We start from the raw sequence: 23,895 nt of genomic DNA on the forward strand, positions 1-23,895 counted from the left end.
GACCCTCCTGTCCTGCCTGCACCAGCTGGGGCCTTGCCTGCCTTCCCTCTGGAGGCCAAGTGCCAGTGTGGGGCAAGGAGGAGGGGGAGAGACATGTTGGGCACATTGGTAGAGGGCTTTGTCCCTCAGAGTTGGTGATGGGGGATTATGTCATAGGGAGGCGTACCCCAACTGCACCGTGCTTGAAGCCCGGCCTTGCTACAATGTCGCAAAATTGATGTCCCTGGAAGATCAGAGGTGAGTGGTTCTGAGGGAGGGTCATAGGATGATTCCATTTTCCTGTCCCTTCTGATGGCAAAACATATTGGAAGAAGACAAGCTTTGGGAATAGGTTGAAGAACTCTGGTTAGATTTTAGGAAGGACTTTGAGAGTTGACACATAGAGAGAAAGGTTTGTGATTGTCTCCTTTCTTGGAGGGTTCTACAGAAGAAAACATATTCCCTTCCTCTCTATTTGTGTAATTCTGTCCTGAGGGAGGTACATAGAGAAGAGGACTTAGCAAAGTCTCCACCTTCAAAGCCAACTGAGCTCTCCCACACATAGTCTAGACAAAGGTCCCTCAAGGATGAGAAGTAGTAGCAAAGTGAAAAGTTAGGGTGCTACCCTCATCTTGCCTCACTATTGATGGGTGGTCTTGTCCCCTTCGGTCCCACAGGAAGGAGGCGGAGCGAGGAAGGATATACTTCAGTAATCTGCGGGCCAGAGAGAATGTCCCCACTATGATCAACCCCAAGCCTTGTGGGCACCTTTGCTGCTGTGCTGTTCGAGGCTGTGAAGAGGTAGGGGAGGACAGGCAGCGGGAAGTGGCTGGGAGCTGGGCGGGGGGCTCCCCAGAGCAATCCTGAAGGAGAAGAGAAACAGGGAGGTACACTAGATGATACACTGAGAGGCCATATGCAAGTGCCTATATAGAGGTCTGGACTCCCTACCAAAAACCCAGCTTTACAGAAATACCAAAATATCTATGAAATGAGCTGGGAATGTGGGATATAAATGTATACACATGTGCACATCTCCCCTCATCCCCCAAGAGAGGCTCATGCCCATTAATGCCAACAGAATACAGACATAATCACCTCTGTGTGCTCCAATAGCCTTCCCTTCCTTGTGGCATCCAAAAGACTCAGCACAGGAGAGGGAATGCTGCTTGACATCTCTGAGCCTGTTGCCTAATCTAAAGCAATTCTACTTGCAGTGCCTGTCACAGAGGGCTATTTTGTGTGAAAAGGGACCTCTCTTTCCCCAAGGTCCCTCCAAACTTCACCCAATTTACACTAAAAATGTCCATCTTTCCTGGTTTATGCCTATTTTCCACAAAACCTTGAGCTTCTTCTCTCTCTCAGCTCCTTACCTCTTCTCCCTCCTATAGGTGGAAGCCATCCAGTACTACACACAGTTGGAACAGAGGCTGAAAGAAGAATATAAACAGGAGCAGGAGAAGGTGAACCAGAAGCCACTGGGCATGGCCTTTGTGACCTTCCACAATGAGAGCATTGCTGCCCTGTAAGTCCAGCCTGCTTCTCAAACATCCCTAAACCCTACCACCAGTCCCTCACTCCACCTTGCCAGAACTTCTGACTACCAGGTGCATTTTCTAAAGACACCATCCCAAATACAAAATATGCATTCTTAAGGTCTCTCTTCCAGTGCCCTCCAACTCTGTCTTGCCTCCCCTATGATCTTTTCTCTCCTTTTCTCTCAGTGACAAGTATCCTTTTTTTCCAATGTCATCTCCCCTATCCTAAATCATGTATTCTAGCTACCTTTTCCCCTTCACAGTATCCTAAAGGACTTTAATGCGTGTAATTGGCAAGGCTGTACATGTCAGGGGGAACCCCGAAGCTCATCCTGCAGTGAATCATTGAACATCACCAACTGGACAGTCTCTTTTGCCCCTGATCCTCAGAACATCTACTGGTGAGAGGAGAAGTTTGGGTGTATTTATGGGGATTGCTAAAGAGGCAGGGTCAGAGAAGGCTAAGAGGATAAGGAGGGCAGGATATCTGGAATCTATCAAGTCAGACCCCACCCTCACTACCAATTAAACGTGGAACAATAGGGCAAGAAAGCTGAGAGGACTGACTCGGGAGAGGGGAGCAGGTGGTCCTGAAAAGAGTAGACTGGGAGATGACATTCTTTCCCTTCATATTTACTATACGTACAGGGAAAATCTCTCCATCCGTGGCTTTACCTGGTGGTTTCGATGCCTGATTATCAACGTGGTGCTCTTCATCCTCCTGTTTTTCCTCACTACTCCTGCCATCATCATCACCACGATGGACAAGTTCAACGTCACCAAGCCTGTGGAATTTCTCAATGTGAGGTTCCTTTTCCCCAACATCAGTCCTTCCTCAGCACACATAGAAGCTAGCACATAACACTAACTCCTACTTGCTGCCTCTATTCCCCTCTCCATACAATATCTAGACTTGGATTCTTCATCTTTAAAACGAGTAAGTTGCATTAAATGATCTACAAGATGCTTTCCATTTCTAAATCCTATGGCCCTCTTGTCTAGCTAGTGCATAAATTCTTTCTGAGAAGTCAACTGCATGGTTTTCTTTCTGGAACACCCTCAAAGAGTTACACATACTTTCAAAATCAAGCATTTATTAAGTACTTACTATGGACAGTGCTGTGAACCAAGGAAAATAGATTATGTGCTTATTTTCAAAAATCTTAACTAGATAAGTTAACTTTTTAAATTAGTAAGCTATTTCTTCCTTCATCCCTGCCATGAGACACCTCAGCCCTGCCACCACGATAGTTTCCATATGAGCCTCTCCAGCTCCCTGTACAATGAAATATTCCCTGCTCAGCTCTGTTTTTGCCATCTGCACCCTCTCTCGTGCCCTTCTTCCTCTTTCTCTCCTATCAGGCCTAGAAGATACTCTCCTGAGAGCCAATTATATACACACATGCATTAACTCACCCATGCATGTTCACATACTGGACTGGGGAATTGGCTAGCCTGCATTTTAATCCTAATGCTGCTGCTAATTAGCTGTGTGACCAGGAGCAAATCACTTTTCTTAAGAACAAAGTCTGGATGAAGTAGTCTTCAAGATCCTCTCACATCTTTAGTATTCCATAGGTTCTTTGCTCATACTAGCATGTGATCTTGCATTGGAATTCCCAGAATTCCCCAGAATGGGAAACTGGAACAGGCCAGGATGGGTGACTCCAAGTTTCATGATGGCCTCACCTCTTTCCCTTGTCTTTCCTGCAGAACCCTATCATCACCCAATTCTTCCCCACTTTGCTGCTGTGGTGCTTCTCAGCCCTGCTGCCGACCATTGTCTACTACTCTACCTTCCTAGAGAGTCATTGGACACGGTGAGACACCCAGGAGCAGCTCTATCTCATCTCAGCTTGTGCTCCCCTGGGGAAAAGGCCATGTGGCTCAGCTGAGAAGCCCTCCCTGATTTCAGATCCCACATATTCCACTTCTCTTGGACGGCTTAAGCAAATCATTTCCCTTCTTCCTTTTACTTCAATTTACTGCCCATGAGTGAGATTGCCCTGAGATTTAAAAAAAAAAAAAAAAAAGATCTCTATCCTCCAGAAGTTTACATTCTCCTAATGGGGTGGAGGATGGAGATGGATACAGACATAAGTAAATGTAAGATTCTTTGAGGAGAGAGAGAACTAGGACATCAGGGAAAGGCTTGGAAATGAAAAGGAGAGTATTTCTAGGTCCCCCCTAGTGCTAAGTTTCCAGTCCTTTGAAGAGAAGAGAAAGAAAAGAATGGAGAGGTAGTTGGGGAGGAGGGCATTGCTGTCCCAGACATGATGACCAAGGTGATGACTTTCTCCTCTCCCACCCCAGCTCTGGAGAAAACAGAACAACCATGCACAAATGCTATACCTTCCTGATCTTCATGGTTCTGCTGCTGCCCTCTCTGGGCCTGACCAGGTAGGATGTGGGGCTCAGTGGGGTGGGAGAAGCTCCCTCTCCTCACTTTCCCCTCCCTGCTTCTCCTTAATGAGGAGGCAAAGGGAGATTTGGGCACCTGCTTCCTGGATCTCTTGCCTCCCTGGGGTAGAGCTCTTCTGGAGGGGAAGGGAAGAAGATAAAAAGACCGATCCCTGGGAGTTGTGAAGGAAAGGGAATGGGGAAGTGGTCTGGACTGGCCCTCACCAGCATCATTTTCCCCCTCATACTCCCTGCAGTTTGGACTTCTTTTTCCGCTGGCTCTTCGACAAGAAGTTCTTGGCTGAAGGGGCTATTCGGTTTGAGTGAGTGACCAGGGGGACTCACAGGAGTGATGGGGGGACATCTAAGTGACAGCAAAGGTGGAGGGGATGACAGGATGGCAGCCTCCCATGGGGATAGGGAAGTAGCATCAGCAAGGGGGTAGGCTCTACTACTTATTGGGGAGTTCCTGGGACACACTTTCTGTGGGTCTTTGTGGCTGATATGTCTGTGGGGATAGACTCTATTGTCTACTTTAGGATAGCTAGATCAGAAAGGGGGATGGACGGGTCACTGGCAGTGGTAATGCTGAGATTGTCCCCAAACAGGTACGCATTCTCAGGGTATCCCTGTTCACAAGCTCTGGAGTGTCTATGGGAACACACATTCTAGTAATCCCTATGTATAGGTTATCTTGAGTTCGAGGGGGCAGTCATGCTCTGGAAGTCTGAGACCCACACTCAGGTCTGTCTGTAGGGACACATGTTCTAGAAGACACTTTCACACTGAGAATACACGTACTGGGCAAAAGGTATCTGGTCTAGTTAGATTGGGAGTTCATATTCTGATAGCGTCAGTAGGAGAGATAATCAATAAACATTTATTAAGCGTTAAGTAGAAGGTAGGAGACTATAGGAGAGGCAAACTCCGACATATGTAGGGGTATCGCTGAGAGTCCATAATCAGCTGGTTTCTATGGGTAGGAGGTTTAAGAATATGCTGTGGTATGTGGGCGTGGTGGTCTCTCCGAGGGTACTTTTTAGGAGTCTGGGGACTTATACTCTAGTGATCTTGTCCTGAGAGTCTGAAAGCCACGCTGAGCTGTAGCTGTAGGAACACCTGCTTCAGGAGTGTCTGAGGGCCTTCCTGGGAATGTACTCCTAAACTGTTGGTGTGGACCATCTGTGGGAAACACTCATGGGAATTTTTGAGGCCCCCCTGGCTGTTTTGTGGGCACCTCTGCCATAGTTATAGGATCACACTCTGGTGTGTCCGTTGTCCACATTCCCTGGTGCTCTCAGGGGGCAAGGTGCTTGTGGGAGTGTGCTCAAAGGAACATGTTTTGGGATGTCTGTGGAGTACATTCCATGGAGACCTCTATGGGTATATTACCCATGGGAACACACTGTCTCCATGCAACAAGCCTTTCTGGGTAGTTTTTATGGTGGGGTGAGAAAGATGACATGCTTGGGACCATCTTTTGGGACATTGGGGGATCCTGTGGATGACATGTGCATGAGACTTAGACATGTGGGAGAAGCCAAACCGCAGTCGCTGGGGCACTGACTATCCTTGAATTGTTAGTTTTCCTTTGGAGCTAGATGGTCTGATGTTAATCAGATCCCCACAGTAGGACTACACAGGTCATCTCTCAGGGTGGACAGGGCCCCACATGGGCTGGAGTACACAGAGGGACACAGTGGGAGGGAGGCCCGGAGAGTGCTCCTGAGGGCTGGGGTAGGAAGGGCCAGTGAGTATGTGGATTGGGGGCTGAACCTTGTAGTGCCCTTCGCCAGTGGGCATGGTAGTGGAGCACCAATGGTGCCCACAGGTGTGTGTTCCTGCCGGACAACGGCGCCTTCTTTGTCAACTACGTCATTGCCTCGGCTTTCATCGGCAATGCCATGGACCTGCTGCGAATCCCAGGGCTGCTCTTATACATGATCCGCCTCTTCCTCGCTCACTCCGCCGCCGAAAGGCGCAACGTCAAGCGGGTATGGTGAGGGCCTCCCCCGTAAATACCTCAGGCCCTGGTCCTGGTGGGAGAGCAGAGCAGGGGAAAAGATGTCAGGGGGAGAGGAGGGGCTTAAGGGAGGGCATTGGGAAGGACAGAAACAGACAAGGTTGGGAGTGGGGAAAGGGAACAGAACTGGCAGCCATCTGCTATTAACCCCACAAGGGGACACTTCATCCTTTTTCTAAGGAGATAAACCTAGGGAGCTTGTTTCTCCTTCTCATGCTTTTGTCCTCTGACTTCTTCACGCAACTACCCACGCACACACGTCCCCAGCTCCTCTGTCCCCTTGACCCCTTCTCCCTCTGTCTTCTACTCTCTCTTTCCATTTGTCCTCTCTTCCCAACTCCCCATCATCTATCCTTCCTTCCCTCTAAATCCTTTTTCATCTGCCTCATTCCTTCTCCTGCCATCCATCCTCCTTCATCTTCTGTCACCCTTTCCATTTCCCTTTCCAGTCATTCATCTTCCTTCAGTCCCTATCACCTTTTCCCTTGTCCATAACATCTCCCTCACCTCCCTCATTCCTTCCCCTTCCCCTACATACTTATCTTCCCTACTTCCCTACTTCCCTACTCCATTCATCTTTCCTTACTCTATGTACGTCATCTCCCCTGCTCTGCTCCTATCACCCTAGTCTCCCAGCTCTCCATCCCTGTCCTATTGCCCTGCCTCTTGGGTCCCCAGAAGTCTCTGAGCCACCCACTCCCCTACCCCTGCCCCATCTCCCCCCCAGCACCAGGCCTACGAGTTCCAGTTTGGCGCGGCCTATGCCTGGATGATGTGCGTCTTCACGGTGGTCATGACCTACAGCATCACCTGCCCCATCATCGTACCCTTCGGTAGGCAGCGCCGCGCCGGGACTTGGGCCCTGCTGAGGGGGACTTCCCTAGCCAGGGCTACTCCTCAACCTGGGAAACATTATGCCGGGCTATGAGGGTTAGGTCAGGCCTGGCCCAGAGTGGGCAGAGCCCTGGGCTGGGAGGACAGAGCCCCTGGATCCTCCCACCCGGTCTCTGCCTCAGTCTGGGACCTGGCCTGTGGGTGGGAGGAGAGAACAGCCCAACCCAGGTCTGCCCCTTGCAGGCTCCAGGCAAAAAAAGGAGGGAGGAGGGAGGGCAATGGGAAAAAAGTCAGAGACTCTGAAGTGCTCAAACCACTGAATACTTAGGCACCTTCCTAGATGTACTCCCGTTCCATCTATCCATGCACACAAACCCACACTTAGGCACATTTAAAAGAGCCCTCAGGACCAGGAGAGGAACCTTTGAGTTAGGGGGGAAGTACTGGGGGACAGCACTGGAGGGAAGGCGAGTCATGATGCGGAAGTGAAAGCCTCGAGGAAGACTGTGCCTGAGATGTCTGCTGTAGGTAGGCTGGGCTAGCCAGCCCTTGGGATGAAACAGGGATTTGGCCACCTCAGAGACAATATTTATGGAGATTTCAGATCCTTGGGATGAATGCATATATTGTTAGCAGCAAAACCCCTCAAGGTACGAGGATATTTTTGGTGATGTCTCCCTAGTATCATGGAGATAAACTAGCAAAGGCCATGTGATTACACTTTGTCACACTTGGCCTAACTTGCACAGACCTCCCTGCTCTGAACTGCCAGACACAGTAGAACAGTGTATGCTCATAATTGGTTTCCTCCTGCCTACTGTCACCCAAAAAAACCTTACCTTGAGCTGTTATGCAAATAGCCCAGCAATGCAGATTTCAGCTTACTCCTTTTCCCAGGGTCCCATGGACAAAGCCAACTGGAAAATGATGGTTTGTCTTAATTGGCCTAGCCTTTTAGCCCTCCCCCAGACACCCTTCTCTTTAACCTACCCCAGTCCTTTTCTGGAGTCTCCCTTCTTCCTAGGCATTGTCCTCCATAGTTCTCCCTTCCTGTCCCTTTACCTAGAATCCTAGACCTTCAAGGCACTTACTTGTGTTTAGCCAAGGAAGAAGACCCATCATCTAAGTTGATTCATACTAAATGTGAATGATTGATCAAGTTAAGGAGTTGGCCAACTACCTTAAAGCCATTTACATTCAAAAAAAGTAGCTCAATTTCCATATCACTACTTAACATTTTTTGTGTCATGTACCCCTCTGGTAATCTAATGAAAGCTAATGGGCCCCATTTTCAGAATCAGAACCAATTATATTGAAATACAGTTTTCAGAATATTTCAGCAACCACAGCAAAAAGTTCACAGACCCCAGGCTAAAAGTCCCTACCCTAAAGGAACTTAACACATGATAGAATTTCAGAGGTGGGAGGAGGGAGGGAGGCAGAAAAGGAGTTAATTCCAAAGTAATCATTACAAAGTAAATTATCCTTTTATTGGGTCAGTGATTGATAAGTTACTGCCCTGTTGGGCTGTGGCTTGCTATGGGGAAGGGAGGGAGGGTTGTGCAGAGGTCAGAGGTCAGGGCACTGCCCTAACTGTCCCCCCAGGGCTCATGTACATGCTGCTGAAGCACCTGGTGGACAGATACAACCTATACTATGCATACCTGCCGGCCAAACTGGACAAGAAGATCCACGCTGGGGCTGTGACCCAGGTGGTGGCGGCACCCATCCTCTGTCTCTTCTGGCTCCTCTTCTTCTCTATCTTGCGTGCTGGTGAGGGAGGCCTGGGAAGAAATGGGGTGACCAGGGTGACCAGGGTGGGAACAGAAGTAGGGGGAGGTCTTGAGACATTAAAGTTGGGAAGCTAAGTAATGCCCCTGGACTTGTGTAAGCCATTTGGAAAGAGGAAAGGAAAAAGCCCAGGACCTTTTGGGGCTGAAATACGCCATAACTCAATTTGCACAGTTTTTCCTGAGTTCTGGGGGAGTTAAGTAATGGGAGAAGAGGATGGAGTGGGATGGGATTGAAAAGGTGGGGAAAACACTGCAGGAAGAGATTAAAGAATATAGAAAGGAGCAAAGGGATGGGGAAATGTGAGGAAAGAAGGCAGAGCTGTTACAGAGAAGCCACATCTCTTCCTACCCCAACCCTGTTCATTTCTCCAAATCCCACAGGGTTCACGGCTCCCACTTCCATGTTTACATTTGTGGTCCTGATCATCACCATTGTCATCTCTCTCTGTCACCTCTGCTTTGGATATTTCAAATATTTCAGTGCTCATAACTACAAGGTGAGATGGGAGAGGATATCCAGGTAAATCCATCTTAGGAACTACAAGTTAAGCCTCGAGGAATTTGGGGATGGCTGGGAAAGCTAGATGACAATGGAGGCTGTCTGGGCATTGTTGGACAAAGCAACTGGAACTCCCAGGGAGGCGGAGACTAACAAGTCCTGGAGGTCAGTGGTTTCTCCTCATTGTTCACAATTGAAACTTTGTCCGTAGATCGATCACACCGAAACTGGGGATGTCACTGACTCCAGAATCAATGGTAATCGCTCCTCCGTCAAATCTGCAGTGAGTATTCCTTCTTTCCACCCCTCATCACAGTCTTCCCTCCTACCTTTCCCTACTAAGTGCCCACAAGGAGAGAAAAATCAATGTCATGTTGGTAATAGGAGATTCATGGCAGTTTTCCATATTCCTCCCTCCACAAGTCAAGGGAGGAAGGATGCTGCCACTCCGGCTCTCACCAAGGACCACAAAGTTTTTGAGGGAAACACTTTGGGAACCTTAAAAAGATGTACAAATGGCAGGAGTTCTCCAAGGTACTGTAGTGTATTGGCAAAAGCATGAGCTCCTTGAGGGCAGAGCGTGGCTTTGCTTTTGCTTTTTCTTTGTATCTCCAGCACTTAACACAGTGCCTGGCGCGTAGTAAATGTTTATTAAATGCTTGTTGTTTTGATTAGAGTCAGAGAACCCAGTTTCAAATTCTGACTCTGCTGTTAGTACTGTGTGACCATAGGCGTTACTCCTCCACCAGGCCGCCGTTTTCCTCATCTATTAAGTAGTTGGGTTAGATGATGTCTAAAGTCTCTCTCTACCTTCACCCCTACTATGGAAATAGCTTTACCCAGAGACCCTTCATCCAATCCCATTGCTTCCACCTCGTCTCCCCTCCCTCCCTTCCCTGGTTCCATGCTACCTTTCATTCTCTCTCTCTCCCCCCTCCCCCCACAGAGGTACATTGCACAGGTGCTGCAGGATTCAGAAGAAGACAGGGATTCTGGAGACTCTGCTGGTTCTGGCGGGTCTGGGGGTTCCAGGACCTCTGAAGTCTCTGGGGTCTCTGGGATATCTGGGGCCTCCGTGAATTCCAGATCTATGAAAGAGGAACCTCCATTATCCTTAGAGCACGATGAGGAGACTTTGATAACCCAGGAGGAGCTCTCAGACACAGATTTCCAATCCTATGTGGAGAGCCTTATAGAGAATGAAATCCACCAGTAAAGGGGGTGGGGGAGGCCCTGGTGGCTCCGCCCCTGCTCCTGACCCTTCTTCCCCCACCCCCTCCCCAACGGACACTAAAACGCTAATAATTTATTAGATTTAAAGCCTCTTCCTTCCCCCACTCTGCTTTAATTAAGGTATTTCAACCTTGGGAATATTGCCCACTGCCTCCCTCCTTGGAGGCCAGCCTCTCCCCTGAGAGCCCTCCTCCTCTACCCAATTGAGGAGAATCGCCCCGAGCTGGCCCCGGGGCAAAGGGGAAGGGGAGGGCAAAGGGGAGGTTCCCCCCCAAAAAAAACCAGGGGCCCTTCTCCTCCCCACCCAGGGCAATGGCCAGAATGGAGTAAATGAGAGCCAGGAGGGGCCACTGTATATCTGGTGGGGGGTCAGGGTGGACAATGGGACCTACACCCTTTCAGCCCCCAATCCCCCACCAGGCCTTTATGCTTCGGGGACACCTCTATCCTTACCTACCCCATTTGGGGGTTGCATGAGAGGAGAGGGGGCCAAGTGGGAAGTGGAGCCTATCTGTCCCCCAGATAGTGGGGAAGGAGTCGGGGAGGGGGAGGGGGTTGGGAGAAAGGGGCACAGCTGACACTGGAAAAAGGGGTTTTGCACTTTTTTTTTCTCCATTAAAATAAAAATGAAAAACTGGTTAGCTTGTATGTCTGGTCTATATCCTAATATACCGTCCATACACCTAAATCCATCCATACACCTCAGCACTCTCCCCTTCATGCCCACTCCCCATCATCTGTTTCCAGCTGCCTGCCTATGACTTCCATGTAAAAGAAGGCAAAGCACTAGAGGGGAGGCCACCAGCCTAAGTGGGGCAGTGGGTCCCTAAGTGGGTCCCATTGTCCACCCTGACCCCCACCAGATATCCAGTTGGGCTTGAGTCCTTTGGGGAACCTGGGGAATGGTTGCAGATATTCCTAGACTCACCCCCTTTGCTGTGGGTCCTTTTCTCCGAGGGTCCATCAAGTGTTACAGGCCTAATGGATCTTTTCAAATATGGTGGCTAGCACTGAGCCCTGTAGCACGGAGACTAGCCACCCATGTTACATGACAGCCCTGTCTCTTCCCTTATCCTCTGTACCTACCACTTCTCATGATTAAGTCATCATTAGTAATAGGCCACAGCCTACATGGGCCCTCCATGATCGAGTGCCCCATCATGCCACTGGGAGACTTCTAGTGTTAAAAAGATGAGCCAGATTGCTGCAAATGGGCCCATGTATAGGGCAGCAGACATGCAAGGTAAAATCAACCAACATAATTTGAGCAATATATTCATTTTCAGTTAAGATTTTTCCCAAGCTCTTCACAAATGTTAAATTCTGTCCATAGATGTCAATTATTTTCATGATTATCCACCAATGTGGATAGCCTTTGATAAGCTATCATGCATTCTAAAAGTGCCCCCTGGTACTACCCTGGCGGTGGAGAGGTTCTGAGGTCTGAGTAGGATCCCACCTAATTAACTGTGGAGAAGGTTAGCTGTGAGCTAGCCATGCCTTCTTTAGTCATGCGTCTCAGCACGTTCGTGGCCTAGTATCTCACACACAGCAAGCCCCTACGAGTAAATCAGCTGTTCATTAGTGAGAGAAATACGTAGAGACGGAGCAGAGGCCTCCACACGAGACCTATGACCTATGAAATTAAGGGGGCCTAATTCAGAAAGGGGGGGTGGGGAAAGGCAATGGGCAAAGGGACCCACATCCCCTCCCCTTTCAGTTTCTCCTTACCATTTCCCCAAATCCTTTCTGGAAAAGAATGGAAAAGTCTAGGCCTGGACTCAAGAAGACCTGACTTCAAATCTGGCCTCGGACACTTCCTAGCTGGGTAACTGGGCAGATCGGCTAGCTCTGCTTCAATCCTCTCAAGAAGGAAATGGCAAGCCCCTCCAGTGTCTTTGCCAAGAAAACCCCGCGGCCCGTAACGGAGAGCTCACAGGCTCACCAAGACTCGCACACGACATCGTGGGCAAAAATAAATTCTGAGGGGAGACCAAAGGCTGGGGGACTTTCCCATCCCCCCTTTATTTCCGCTTTCCCCTCCCCCCACGCGCACGCAGGGCTGGCGAACCCGCTGACCTGGGCTCCACCGCCGGTCTGCTCAGGTTTTAAGAAGATTACGGCTGGATCACCTCCACAGCGGACATCACCGCGGGAAGAGCCTTGGCTGCAGACCAAATGAGGACCAATTGGAAACAAGCAGCATGCTTAGCCTGGAGGTGTGGTGCAAGAGAGGCCGCCAGGTGGCGCCAGAGTGCGCAGAGCGCCCAGCTGCATCTGCTCTCAGACACTTCCTGGCCAGCCGCTTCAGCCGGTTTGCCTCAGTTTCCCCATCTATAAAATGAGCGGGAGAAGGAAATGGCCACCCGCTCCCGCGGATCTGCCGAGAAAACCGCCGAGCGGCTCTTGGAGAGCGGATCATGACTGAAAAATGGCCCAGCCACGTACAGGGAGACCCGGGCGGCGAAATGAGGCGTTTCAGGGAGGCAGAGATGGGCTTGAGGTAAAGAAAAACGGAACCGTGCTTGTCAAAAATGAGGAGGAGTCTTGGCTCATCCGGCGCTGGGGTTCCGTTCTCTGGATTCTCTTTTTTTTCTTCCCCCTCCCCTTTTTTTCTGGTTATACATATACATTACTTTTTCTAATTATATTTTTCTTTATGAATCATGTTGGGAGAAAAAAATCAGAACAAAAGGGGAAAACCATGAGAGAGGGGGAAAAAAAAGAAGAAAAAGAAAAAAAAAATGTAGCGTCTGTTGATTCCCTTCAGTCTCCAGGCTTCTGGATTCTCTCAGGGCCGGTATTCTATCCACTGCACCACTTGCTGCCCTGATTATTAGATATAGTCTTTCTTTTTCAACACAGTTCATGTGAGACTTTCTGTATTCCTCCGAATTTCTTTTTTGTTTGTTGGTTTGTTTTCCTGAGGCAATTGCGGTTAAGTGACTTTGCCAGGGTCACACAGCCAGGAAGTGTTAAGTGTCTGAGGGCAGATTCGAACTCAGGTCCTCCTACCATCAGGGCCAGTGCTCTAGTCACTGCACCATCTTGTCCTTGTCAGCCATTCTCCAAATCCATGGGAATCCACATCATTTCTAGATTTTTTTTTTACTACTACAAAAATAATCACTGTAAATAAATATATATTATGTATTATATGTATGTTATATGTACATATATATGTTAATGTATATAGGAACCTTTCTGTTTTTGACTTTCTTAGGCTATCTGGTCATTGGATAAATTTTTTAGGTCAAAGAATAAGAAAAATTCAGCAACTTTTCTTGAATAATTCCAAATTATTTTCTAAGACTATTAAATCTTTTTACAACTCTACCAAGAGTATGTCAGTTTGCCTTGTCTTCTTATTGCACCTCTACTATTAATTATTTCTGTTAAATGTTGGCAGGAATATGGAAAAATTGAGATACTAATACATTATTGGTATCAAATTGTGCCTACCCTTTGATGTAGCAGTATCACTCCTGAGTCTATGTCTCAAAGAAAGCATAAAAGAGGGGAAAGGATCCTTGTGTTTTGGGGTTTGTAAGGTGAAAAATAAACATGATTTTAATTTAAATTTCCCTTTTAGTGTTTTGATGCATTTTTCCCATCCCTGCTTTTTCCAGTGGACACAAACATATAAATGTACTTGAAATGAAGTCTGTGGAATTACTTATCTGGAGGAGGGGATTGCTAAAGTGAAGTTTAGGAAGCTTCAGGGGACTTGAAGTCAGGAAAACCTCAGTTCAAATCCAGCCTCAGAAACTTCCCAGCATTGTGACCTTGAGCAAATCACTTAATCCTGCCACTGAAGAAGGAAATGGCAAATCACTCCAGTATCTTAGAGGTCCACAGGGTCACAGAATTGTACATGACTGAACAACAATAATCCCAAAAAGCAATATAGAATAATAGAATTTTAGGTCTGGAAGGGACATTTTAAAAGGAGACAAATAAGTGAAGCCAACCCTTTTCTTTGTGCTGTTTATCCCTTACATTTCTGCACAATAGGGAGCTAACTAATTCAATTATCCTTTCTTATTCTCTCTCATCCTTTCTCTTTCATCTTCAATCTTTCCTCTTTCCCCACACCTACAAATATGACTAGGTATACCTTCACTTGACAGACTTTTTCAACCGTTGGTTGGTTGGTTGCTGAACCAATTTCCATCCTCCTCCCTTTCTTTATTCTTTGTTTAAAAGGATGGTTCCCTAGAAGGTTTTGGGGAAGACTAGATGTCATGTGAATGTAAAAACAAGAGTTCATGTAAAAACAAAAGATATCAATTTAAATTTTACTTAAAAATAAAAAAGCCTTAATTTAACCTTGCCATATTTTCAGGTTTTATTAAATAAATGTATGAGAGGAGGCACTAGGGAATGACAGGACAGTTCCTGATATCTTGGATCTTCCAATCTGCTAGGGAAAGGCCACGAAGAAAGAAGAGCTAGAAAGCAGCATAGATAGCTTGGAATGATGCCCAGGAAGTGATGTAGAGGCCTTGTTCAAGGTAAAAATATAATAAAAGAACACTTCTCAGAACCTAGCATCCAGAGGACAGAATCCAAGATTGGGGACAATATGGGGAGGAGGATGAGAGAGAAGTAGTAAGGCTGATGGAAGGAGTGTAATCAGCATGGTTTGAAAATGATGAAGGAAGAAAGGAAGGAAGGAAAGAAGGAAGAAAGGAAAGGAGGGAGGGAGGATTTATTAAGTATCTATTTTGTGTGAACTACTTAGTATATAATGCTAAGTATATAAACTATACTATATAATAGTACCATACTATATAATAATTCTATACTAACTATATATAATATATAAGGCTTAGTATATAAGCATTTTACAAATATCTTCATTTAACGGTTTCATGATTTAGACAAAGTATGACACTATAAGCAAATTTAGTAGAGCAAGGAATAGCATACCTGTCAGATCAGTGGAGAAGGGAGGAATTTATGCCTAAAGAAGAACTAGAAAACATTTTGAAATACAAAATGGATAATTTTGGTTACATTAAATTAAAAATGTTTTACACATACAAAATCAATACAGCCACGATTAGAAGGGAAGCAGAAATCTGGGAAACAATTTTTTAACATCCCATATTTCTAATAAAGCCCTCATTTCTAAAATATATAGAGAATTGACTCAAATTGGTAACAATATAAGTCATTCCCCAATTGATAAATGGGCAAAAGATATGAATAGACAATTTTCAAATGAAGATATTGAAACTATTTCTAATCATATGAAAAAATGCTCTAAATCACTATTAATTAAAGAAATAAAAATTAAGACAACTCTGAGATACCACTTCTCATCTCTCAGATTGGCTAAGATGACAAGAAAAAATAATGTTAAATGTTGGAGGGGATGTGGAAAAACTGAGATACTAAGCAGGGGTCCTCAAACTTTTTAAATAGGGGGCCAGTTCACTGTCCCTCAGACTGTTGGAGGGCCGGACTAGAGTAAAAACAAAACAAAAACTTTGTTTTGTGGGCCTTTAAATAAAGAAACTTCATAGCCCTGGGTGAGGGGGATAAACATCCTCAGCTGCTGCATCTGGCCCGCGAGCAGTAGTTTGAGGACCCCTGTAATACATTGTTAGTAGAATTGTGAAATGATACAACCTTCTCCGGAGTAATTTGGAATTGTGTTCCAAGGGCTATCAAATTGTGCATACCCTTTGATCCAGCAGAGTCTCTACTGGATCTATATCCCAAAGAGATCATAAAAGAGGTAAAAGGATCCACATGTATAAAAATATTTGTAGCAGTTCTTTTTATAGTGATAAGAAACTGGAAATTGAGTGGATGTCTATCAGTGGGAAATGACTGAATAAGTTATGGTATATGAATGTAATGGAATATTATTGTTGTGTAAGAAATGAATCAGCAGGATGATTTCAGAAAAGCCTGGAAAGACTTACATGAACTGATGCTGAGTTAAGTGAGCAGAACCAAGAGAACATTGTACATAGTAATAACAAGATTTTGTGATGATCATAGACAAACTTCTGAAAACGGGTTGTCTACACGGGTTGTCCCTCTTCCTCATCTCCCATTTCCTTCTTAACTCCTTAGAATCTATTATTCTAACTTCATCACTTGATAGAAACAACTTTCTGAGCTTGCCAACAATTTCTTAACTTCTAAATCCAAGGGTCTTTTCTCAGCCCTCGTCCTCTGTTCCCTTTCCCCACCCCCGTCCCTGATATTCTTTCCTTCCTTAGCTTATTTGGCTGTTCTCTGTTGGTTCTCCTATCTGAATTGTCTTTCTCAGGTCCTTTGCTAAAATTTTTATGTCTTATTCCCCAAAGTTTTCCTGTAGGCTTCTCTTTTCTCTATATATTTCTTCTTTCATCTCATAAATTTTTAATCTCATTTCCTCTTATAAAATCAATGATTATCTTTCTATCCAGATGAATCCCAAATTTGTGTATTCAAACCCAATTTCTTTCCCTCAATTCTCTTACTTGTTCTACAACATTAACTACTGAATTGGTCTTTCAGATTTTAGTCTTTCCTTCAATCCATTTAAACCATAACTTCCAAAGATAACCTTCTTAAGGAACAGGTCATTCCCTTGTTCAAATACCTTCATAAGCTCCCTATTACCTCTAGGATAAAGTATTATGAAGCCTAGCTTGGCCTTGAAAGTCTTCCACAAACTGACTTCCACCTCCCTACTTTTACAGCCTTATTTCATAATGCTTCCTTTTTTACACATACTACTTTCCAAAGAGTGAATTTTAACCCATCTCCATGCCTCACATACACTCACATCTACCAGCTCTCCAAACTCTGTGGCTGTCTCTTCAGTGAATCCATTCACAACTCCACCTCCACCCTTACTGATAGCTCACTCATCTTCTTTAAATTACTTTCTATAGAGCAATTTGGAACTGTGCCCAAAGGACTATCAAACTGTAAGGAACAGACCTTTGATCCAGCAGTGTCTCTATTGGGTGTGTATCCCAAAGAGATCTTAAAGGAGAGAAAGGACCCACATGTGCACAAACGTGCCCTTTGTGTAGCCGCAAGGAAGTGGAAACTGAGTGGATGGCCGTCAATTGAAGAATGGCTGAATAAGTTATGGTATATGAATGCTATGGAATATTATTGTTCAATTAAACAACATTCATCAAGACTATTTCAGACTTACATGAACTGATGCTAAGTGAAGTGAGCAGAACCAAGAGAACAATGTACACAGCAACAACAAGATTATGTGACGATCAACTATGATGGATGTGGCTCTTTTCAACAGTGAAGTGATTCAGACCAGTTCCAATAGACTTGTGATGGAGAGAGCCATCTGCATGCAGAGAGAGGACAATGGGGACTGAGTGTGAATCACAATATTGTATTTTCACCTTTTTTGTTATTATTATTTGCTTGCTTGTTTTTTTTTTTCTTTTTTTCTTTTCTCTTTTGATCTGATTTTTCTTGTGCAGCATAATCAGTGTGGGAATATGTTTAGAAGAATTCCACATGTTTAACCTATATTGGATTGGGGTTAGGTGTTGTATAGGGGAGGGAATAGAAGGGGAGGGAGGGAGAAAAAAATTGGAGCACAAGATTTTGCAAGGATGAATGTTGAAAACTATCTTTTTGCATTTAGTTTGAAAAATAAAAAGCTATTATTGTTTTTAAAAATGCTTCCTATATTTCTATGTGTGTATTCACTCTCCCACCTCAGTAGAATATAAGTCCTTCAGGGGTTGGGGCTGTTTCATTTTTCTCTCTGTATCCTCATAATTTAACTTACTGCCTTGCCTTGTACATAGTAGGTACTTAATAAATATTAGCTGAATAGGACTGATGTATCTGAACCTTAACAAGAACAAGTCTAAGCTTGCTGATACCATGCTATATCTTTTTTTTGTTGTTTTGATACCACGCTATATCAAAGCAGTTTGAGGATATTCCTAACTCAGGAAGAATCCATGACAAAAAAGAGAAAGTATAATAAAGCTCAGCCCAAGACTTGTGGGAAATGGAAAAGTAGGGCTTCACAAAAAGGTTAGAAAGCCCTAATGGAGTCCTTTCATTTCATAGATAAGAAAACCAACAAGGTAAATAACTTGCCCCAAGTCATAGAGTTAATTAGAAGCAGAGCTGGAGCTAAAGTCCAGCTGTCCTGACAGCTCATATTTCTATAATGGCTTAAGGCTTATAAAGTACTGTGAAACCTGTTTTATCCTTGTTTTTACAGATCAAGATACTGAGAAATTAAGTGGATTTTTCCTTTAAATGATGAAAAGCATCTACATTAAAAAAAACAAAACCATTAGCAAATATTATTTAAAATGAGTACAAACTGAAAGCCATGCTCCCAAAAATCAGGAGTTGAAACAAGGATATTCATTATCACCAGTATTATTCAATATTGTATTAGAAATACTAGCAATAGCAAGAGAAGGAAAAGAAATTGAAGGAATCATATTGAGCAATGAGGTATTAAAGCTATCGCTTTTTGCATATAAGGATAACATACTTGAAAAATCCTAAAGCAACTCAAAAAGTAGTTGAAACAATAATTTTAGCAAAATCACAGGTTATAAAATAAATACATAAATCATCAGCATTTCTGTATATCATGAACTAAACTCTGAAAGAAGATATAGTAAGAGATAGCTCATTTAACATAACTGTAGACAGTACAAAATATCTGGGAGTATACTTGCCAAGACAAATCCAGGGACTATATGAAGATAATATAAAACACTTTTTATACAAATAGTCAGATTTAAATAATTGGAGAAATAGTAATTGTTCATTGGTGAGTAAAGCCAATATAGTAAAATAAAATAAAAATAAAAGTGATTATTCTACCTAATCAATGCCACCCCAATTAAGCTAACAAAAAGAAGCTTATTGAGCTAGGAAAAAATAGCAAAATTCATTTGGAGAACAAAAAGTCAAGAATATCAAAAGAATTGATGAGGAAAATATAAAGAAGGAAATTTAGCAGTAGTAGATCTTAAACAATATAATGCATTAAAACTACCTAGCACTGGCTAAGAAATAGAAAGGTAGAACAGAGTATACATACAACACATAATAGCAAATGATTATAGTAATCTTATATTTCATAGATATAAAGGTTTAATTTTGGGGGATAAGAATCTACTATTTGGTTAAAAAAAAAAGGATGAAAAAACTAGAAAGCAATCTGGCAGAAATTGGATCTTGGCCTATCTTACACCATTTATACCAAGATAAGATCAAAATGGATATATAACCTAAATATAAAGGGAGATATCATAAGAAAATTAGAAGAACATGGAACATGTTACCTATCAGTCTTATGAATAAGAAAAGAATTTATGAATAAACAAGAGATAGCATTGTGAGATGTAAACCAGATAATTTTGATTATATTAAATTTAAAAGGCTTTGTACAAATAAAACCAATGTAGCCAAAATTAAAAGGAAAGCAGATGTGGGAGTCAGGAAGGACTATAAGCCGGTTCTGATATAAAAGTCTCATATCTCAAATATATAGAGAGTTTTATCAGACTTATAAGAATATGAGTTATTTTGATAACTTTTGATTATAATTGATATTATTGATACCAATTGATAAATTTCCAAAGGCAATGAACAAGCAGTTTTTCAATGAAGAAATCAAAACTATATATCATTACATGAAATAAATTCTATAAATCATTACTGATTAGAGAAATACAAATTAAAACAACTTTGAGATCTCATCTTACATCTATCAGATTGGCTAAAATGAGAGAAGAAAAAAATGACAAATTTTGCAAAGGATGTGAGAGACCTGGGACGTTAATACACTGTTGGTAGAACTGTGACCGAACCAACCATTTTGGAAAGCAATCTGGAATAATGCCTAGAATTATAAAACTATGTATACCCAGAAATATCACTCTTAGGTCTGTTTCCCAAGGTGATCAGGAGGAAAGGGAAAGAGCCTACATAGTCCAAAGTATTTTTGCAGGTCTCTGTGGTAAGAAAGAACTAGAAATTGAGGGAATGTCCATCAATTAGGAAATGGCTGAAGAAGTTGTGGTATATGATTGTGATGTAATACTATTGTGCTATAGAAAATGATGACCTGGTTGATTTTAGAAAAGCATGGAAAGACTTGCCTGAAATAATGAAGAATTAAATAAGCAGAACCAAGATAACATTGTATACAATGACAGCAATATTGTTGAATAAACAACTAGTGAATGATTGATTAAGTTATCCTGAGTGTAGTAAATACTCAAATCAACTACAAAGGACCCACGCTGGAAGTATCCACTCCCAAAAATAAATGGAATTATACATCACATGATTTTACACATGTATATATGTATACATAGACATACATATATACATATACACATGTACATACACAATGCTCTTCTGGTTGTGTGACAAAAAAAGATGCAGGATTAAACATTTTCTGCGATCCCCATGACCTTCCAAATTTTTCCAAAACAGAAACTATGCACCAAAGATAAAGCAAATTCAGCTGTTTTCCATGATCTAGAACATTAGGAACCCAAAAGAAATTTTTTAAACCACTAATATAAACCCAAGCTTAATTAGCACCTCCTACCACAGGGAGAAAAGCCATACTATCCAATCCAAGGAACTAATGCACAGTTTTATAACAAATCCCAGCCCCATACCTTGACCCTTCCCCCTTTCTGTCATTCTAGGATCATGGAGATCTGAGCTCTAAGCTCTTGCAATTTGCTGAGACCAAAATACCTTATGCTACAACACCCTATGCTACAAAAGATCTCTGCAGGTAAGTGGAGGGACAGAGCAAAAGGGGCAAGACACGAGTCTGGCTTTGAAATAAAGCTTAACTCACACCTGCCATGGGGCAGCGATCTCTATGTCATTTGCAGAGATTGACATTATTTTAGCAGCACGGGATTAAAAAAAAAAGAGAATGTGCAAGATAAATTCTACAAAGCCGTGACAGAAAATGTCTAGAGGGAAGAGTTCATCATGGATTCCGTGAAAGTTTTGATTCTATAAGGAATACAGAGAACAGAAAGCTATTAGAGACAAATAGAAAGAAATATAAATATATCTCTCATAACTTTAAATGTAAATGGATAAAATAATAAAATGAAAATGATTGACAGCTTGCATAAGAAAACAAAACCCTATAATCTATTGATTAAAAGAAACAAAAAACATTCAAAAACCAAAAATAAAACTGAAGGAATAGGGAAAAGGTTATTATATATTATTAAGTGAATACAAGAAAAGCAAGAATTGTAATCATACTATCTAGCAAAGCAAAAACAAACATTCAAAAGATTAAAAAGGTCAACAAGGAAACTACATTATGCTGAAAGGCACCATAGACAAATAACCAACATAAATATTAAACTTTGCTCCAGAAGCAGATTAGTTGTGAGACATAGGGGACCTTAACACAGGGCCTTAGAATATAAATTCTTTCAGAGCAGAGCCTGAAGATTTTTTTGTCTTTATCACTATATTATATTTTTTTATTATTATTGGGTCATTTCAATTGTATCCAACCCAGCTGGAAGTTTTCTTGGCAAAGATACATAAATCATTTGCCATTTCCTTTTCCACTTCATTTTACAGATGAGGAAACTGAGCTAAACAGAATTAAGTGACTTGCCCAATCACACAGCTAGTTAGTGTGTGAGGCTGAATTTGAATTCAAGAAGATGAATCTTCCTAACTCCAGATCTAGCATTCTAAACATTGTGTCTCTCAGCACCCTCTCCCCATTACCACTCCCCACCAAAAAAAAGAGAAGAGAATAGAAAAACAAATAAATAAAATAGTAAACGAACAGGGTGAAATTATAACAAAACGAAGAAAGAAAAAAATAATCAAAGCATGCAATGCACAGTTGCTAACAACTAACAGTTACTAACAATGCTAACAAACTATAAAGAACCACCAAAAAAAAAAAAAAAAAAAAAAGAAAGAAACTCTTGGTCCTGAAGTATTCACAGGAGGATTTTATTAAATCAACATTTCAGAAATTATCCTCAAAAATTGAGAAAGAAAGCACCCTACAAGAATCCCTTTATGAAATAAATATGAACCTAATATTTAAGCCAAGAAAAGAAAAAAACACAGGAAGAAGACTACAGAATAAAATCATTAATGAGTATTGACTTGAAAATTTTAAACAAAATCCTATCAAACTACAAAGATTTATCCAAGAAATCATTCATTATGACCAAGTGCAATTTATACCAGGGAACAAAGTTAGGCTCAATATTAGGAAAATAAGCAACATAATTAATCATATTAAAAATCAAAATATCCAGGGCAGTTAGATGGTGAAATGGATAGAGCACCAGTCCTGAAATCAGGAGGATCTGAGTTCAAATGTGATCTCAGACACTTAACACCTCCTAGTTGTGTGACCCTGGGCAAGTCACTTAACTTTAATTACCTCAGCAAAAAAAAAAAAGTCAAAACATCCAAAACCACAAAATCATCTCAACAGCAGCAGAAAAAGTTTTGAGAAAACATAGCATTAAAATGCTAAAAAACTGACAAAATATAGCCATAAGGATCTTTTTTAAATATCAAAAAAATTATCTAAAATCAAAAACAAGCAGTATATGAAAAGGGGATATATCAGAACTTTCTCTAATAAATAAATGAAGCAAAGATGCCCACATTCCCCAGAATTATTTGATATAGATGCAATGCACACTTGCTAACAACTAACAGTTGCTAACAATGCTAACAAACTATAAAGAACCACCAAAAAAAAAAAAAAAAAAGAAAGAAAGAAACTCTTGGTCCTGAAGTATTCACAGAAGGATTTTATTAAACCAACATTTCAGAAATTATCCTCAAAAATTGAGAAAGCACCCTACAAGAATCCCTTTATGAAATAAATATGAACCTAATATTTAAGGCAAGAAAAGAAAAAAACACAGGAATTGCTAGAAATAACAAGAAAACAAGAAAAAGAAAGTAAAGGAATAAAGATTTGTAAAAGGAAACAAAACCTATTTGCTGACAATATAATGGTTTACTTGGAAAATTCTAGTGAATCAGCAAAGATACTAATTGAGACAATTTATATAGTTTTAGCAGAGTTGCAGATTGCAAAACATACCTTCAAAAATCAATAGTATTTCTTTATCATAGTAATAAAATGCACAAAGAAAAATAGAAAGGGAAATTCCATTTCAAATAACTACAAAATGCATAAATATTGGGGATCAAGCTACTGAAGCACACAAAGACTTGAAAAGTTTCAATAATAAAGTGTTCCTTAAAGAAATAGCAAGCAACTTAAATATCTGGAGAAATAGTCCTCATAGTTATACTAAATAATTAAAATGGCAATACTACTAAAGTAATTCTATACTTTTAATGCCATACCAAATTACTAAGGGGACACTTTCTAGAACTTGTTAAAATGATAATACAATTCAATCAGAAAAACAAAAAACCTAGAATATTAAAAAAAATGATGAGAAGAAATAGAGAAGAAGGAGAAATCACACTTCCAGACCTTAAACTATATTATTATAAAACAGTTATCATCAAAATTATGTGGAAGGAAAAAACAAAACCCAGAAATAATTTTTTTTAAAAAGT

At 42.2% G+C, this 23,895-nt stretch overlaps 1 protein-coding gene across 1 annotated transcript in view; it reads left to right on the top strand.

The window, feature by feature from the left end:
- TMEM63B (transmembrane protein 63B) overlaps positions 1-10,109 on the top strand; it is a 36,107-nt gene extending 25,998 nt beyond the window's left edge. Inside the window, exons 11-25 of the mRNA XM_051997051.1 lie at positions 157-237; positions 657-780; positions 1,371-1,504; positions 1,781-1,918; positions 2,166-2,319; positions 3,231-3,337; positions 3,831-3,917; positions 4,175-4,240; positions 5,749-5,911; positions 6,668-6,773; positions 8,380-8,547; positions 8,949-9,064; positions 9,278-9,349; positions 9,490-9,600; positions 10,013-10,109. Of these exons, the coding sequence (XP_051853011.1) occupies positions 157-237; positions 657-780; positions 1,371-1,504; positions 1,781-1,918; positions 2,166-2,319; positions 3,231-3,337; positions 3,831-3,917; positions 4,175-4,240; positions 5,749-5,911; positions 6,668-6,773; positions 8,380-8,547; positions 8,949-9,064; positions 9,278-9,349; positions 9,490-9,546 (1,573 nt within the window). The 3' untranslated portion in view covers positions 9,547-9,600; positions 10,013-10,109. The remainder of the gene's footprint in view (positions 1-156; positions 238-656; positions 781-1,370; positions 1,505-1,780; positions 1,919-2,165; positions 2,320-3,230; positions 3,338-3,830; positions 3,918-4,174; positions 4,241-5,748; positions 5,912-6,667; positions 6,774-8,379; positions 8,548-8,948; positions 9,065-9,277; positions 9,350-9,489; positions 9,601-10,012) is intronic.
- Positions 10,110-23,895: the final 13,786 nt, after the last annotated feature.

This window comes from Antechinus flavipes, chromosome 4, assembly GCF_016432865.1.
Source record: "Antechinus flavipes isolate AdamAnt ecotype Samford, QLD, Australia chromosome 4, AdamAnt_v2, whole genome shotgun sequence".
NCBI lineage: Eukaryota > Metazoa > Chordata > Mammalia > Dasyuromorphia > Dasyuridae > Antechinus > Antechinus flavipes.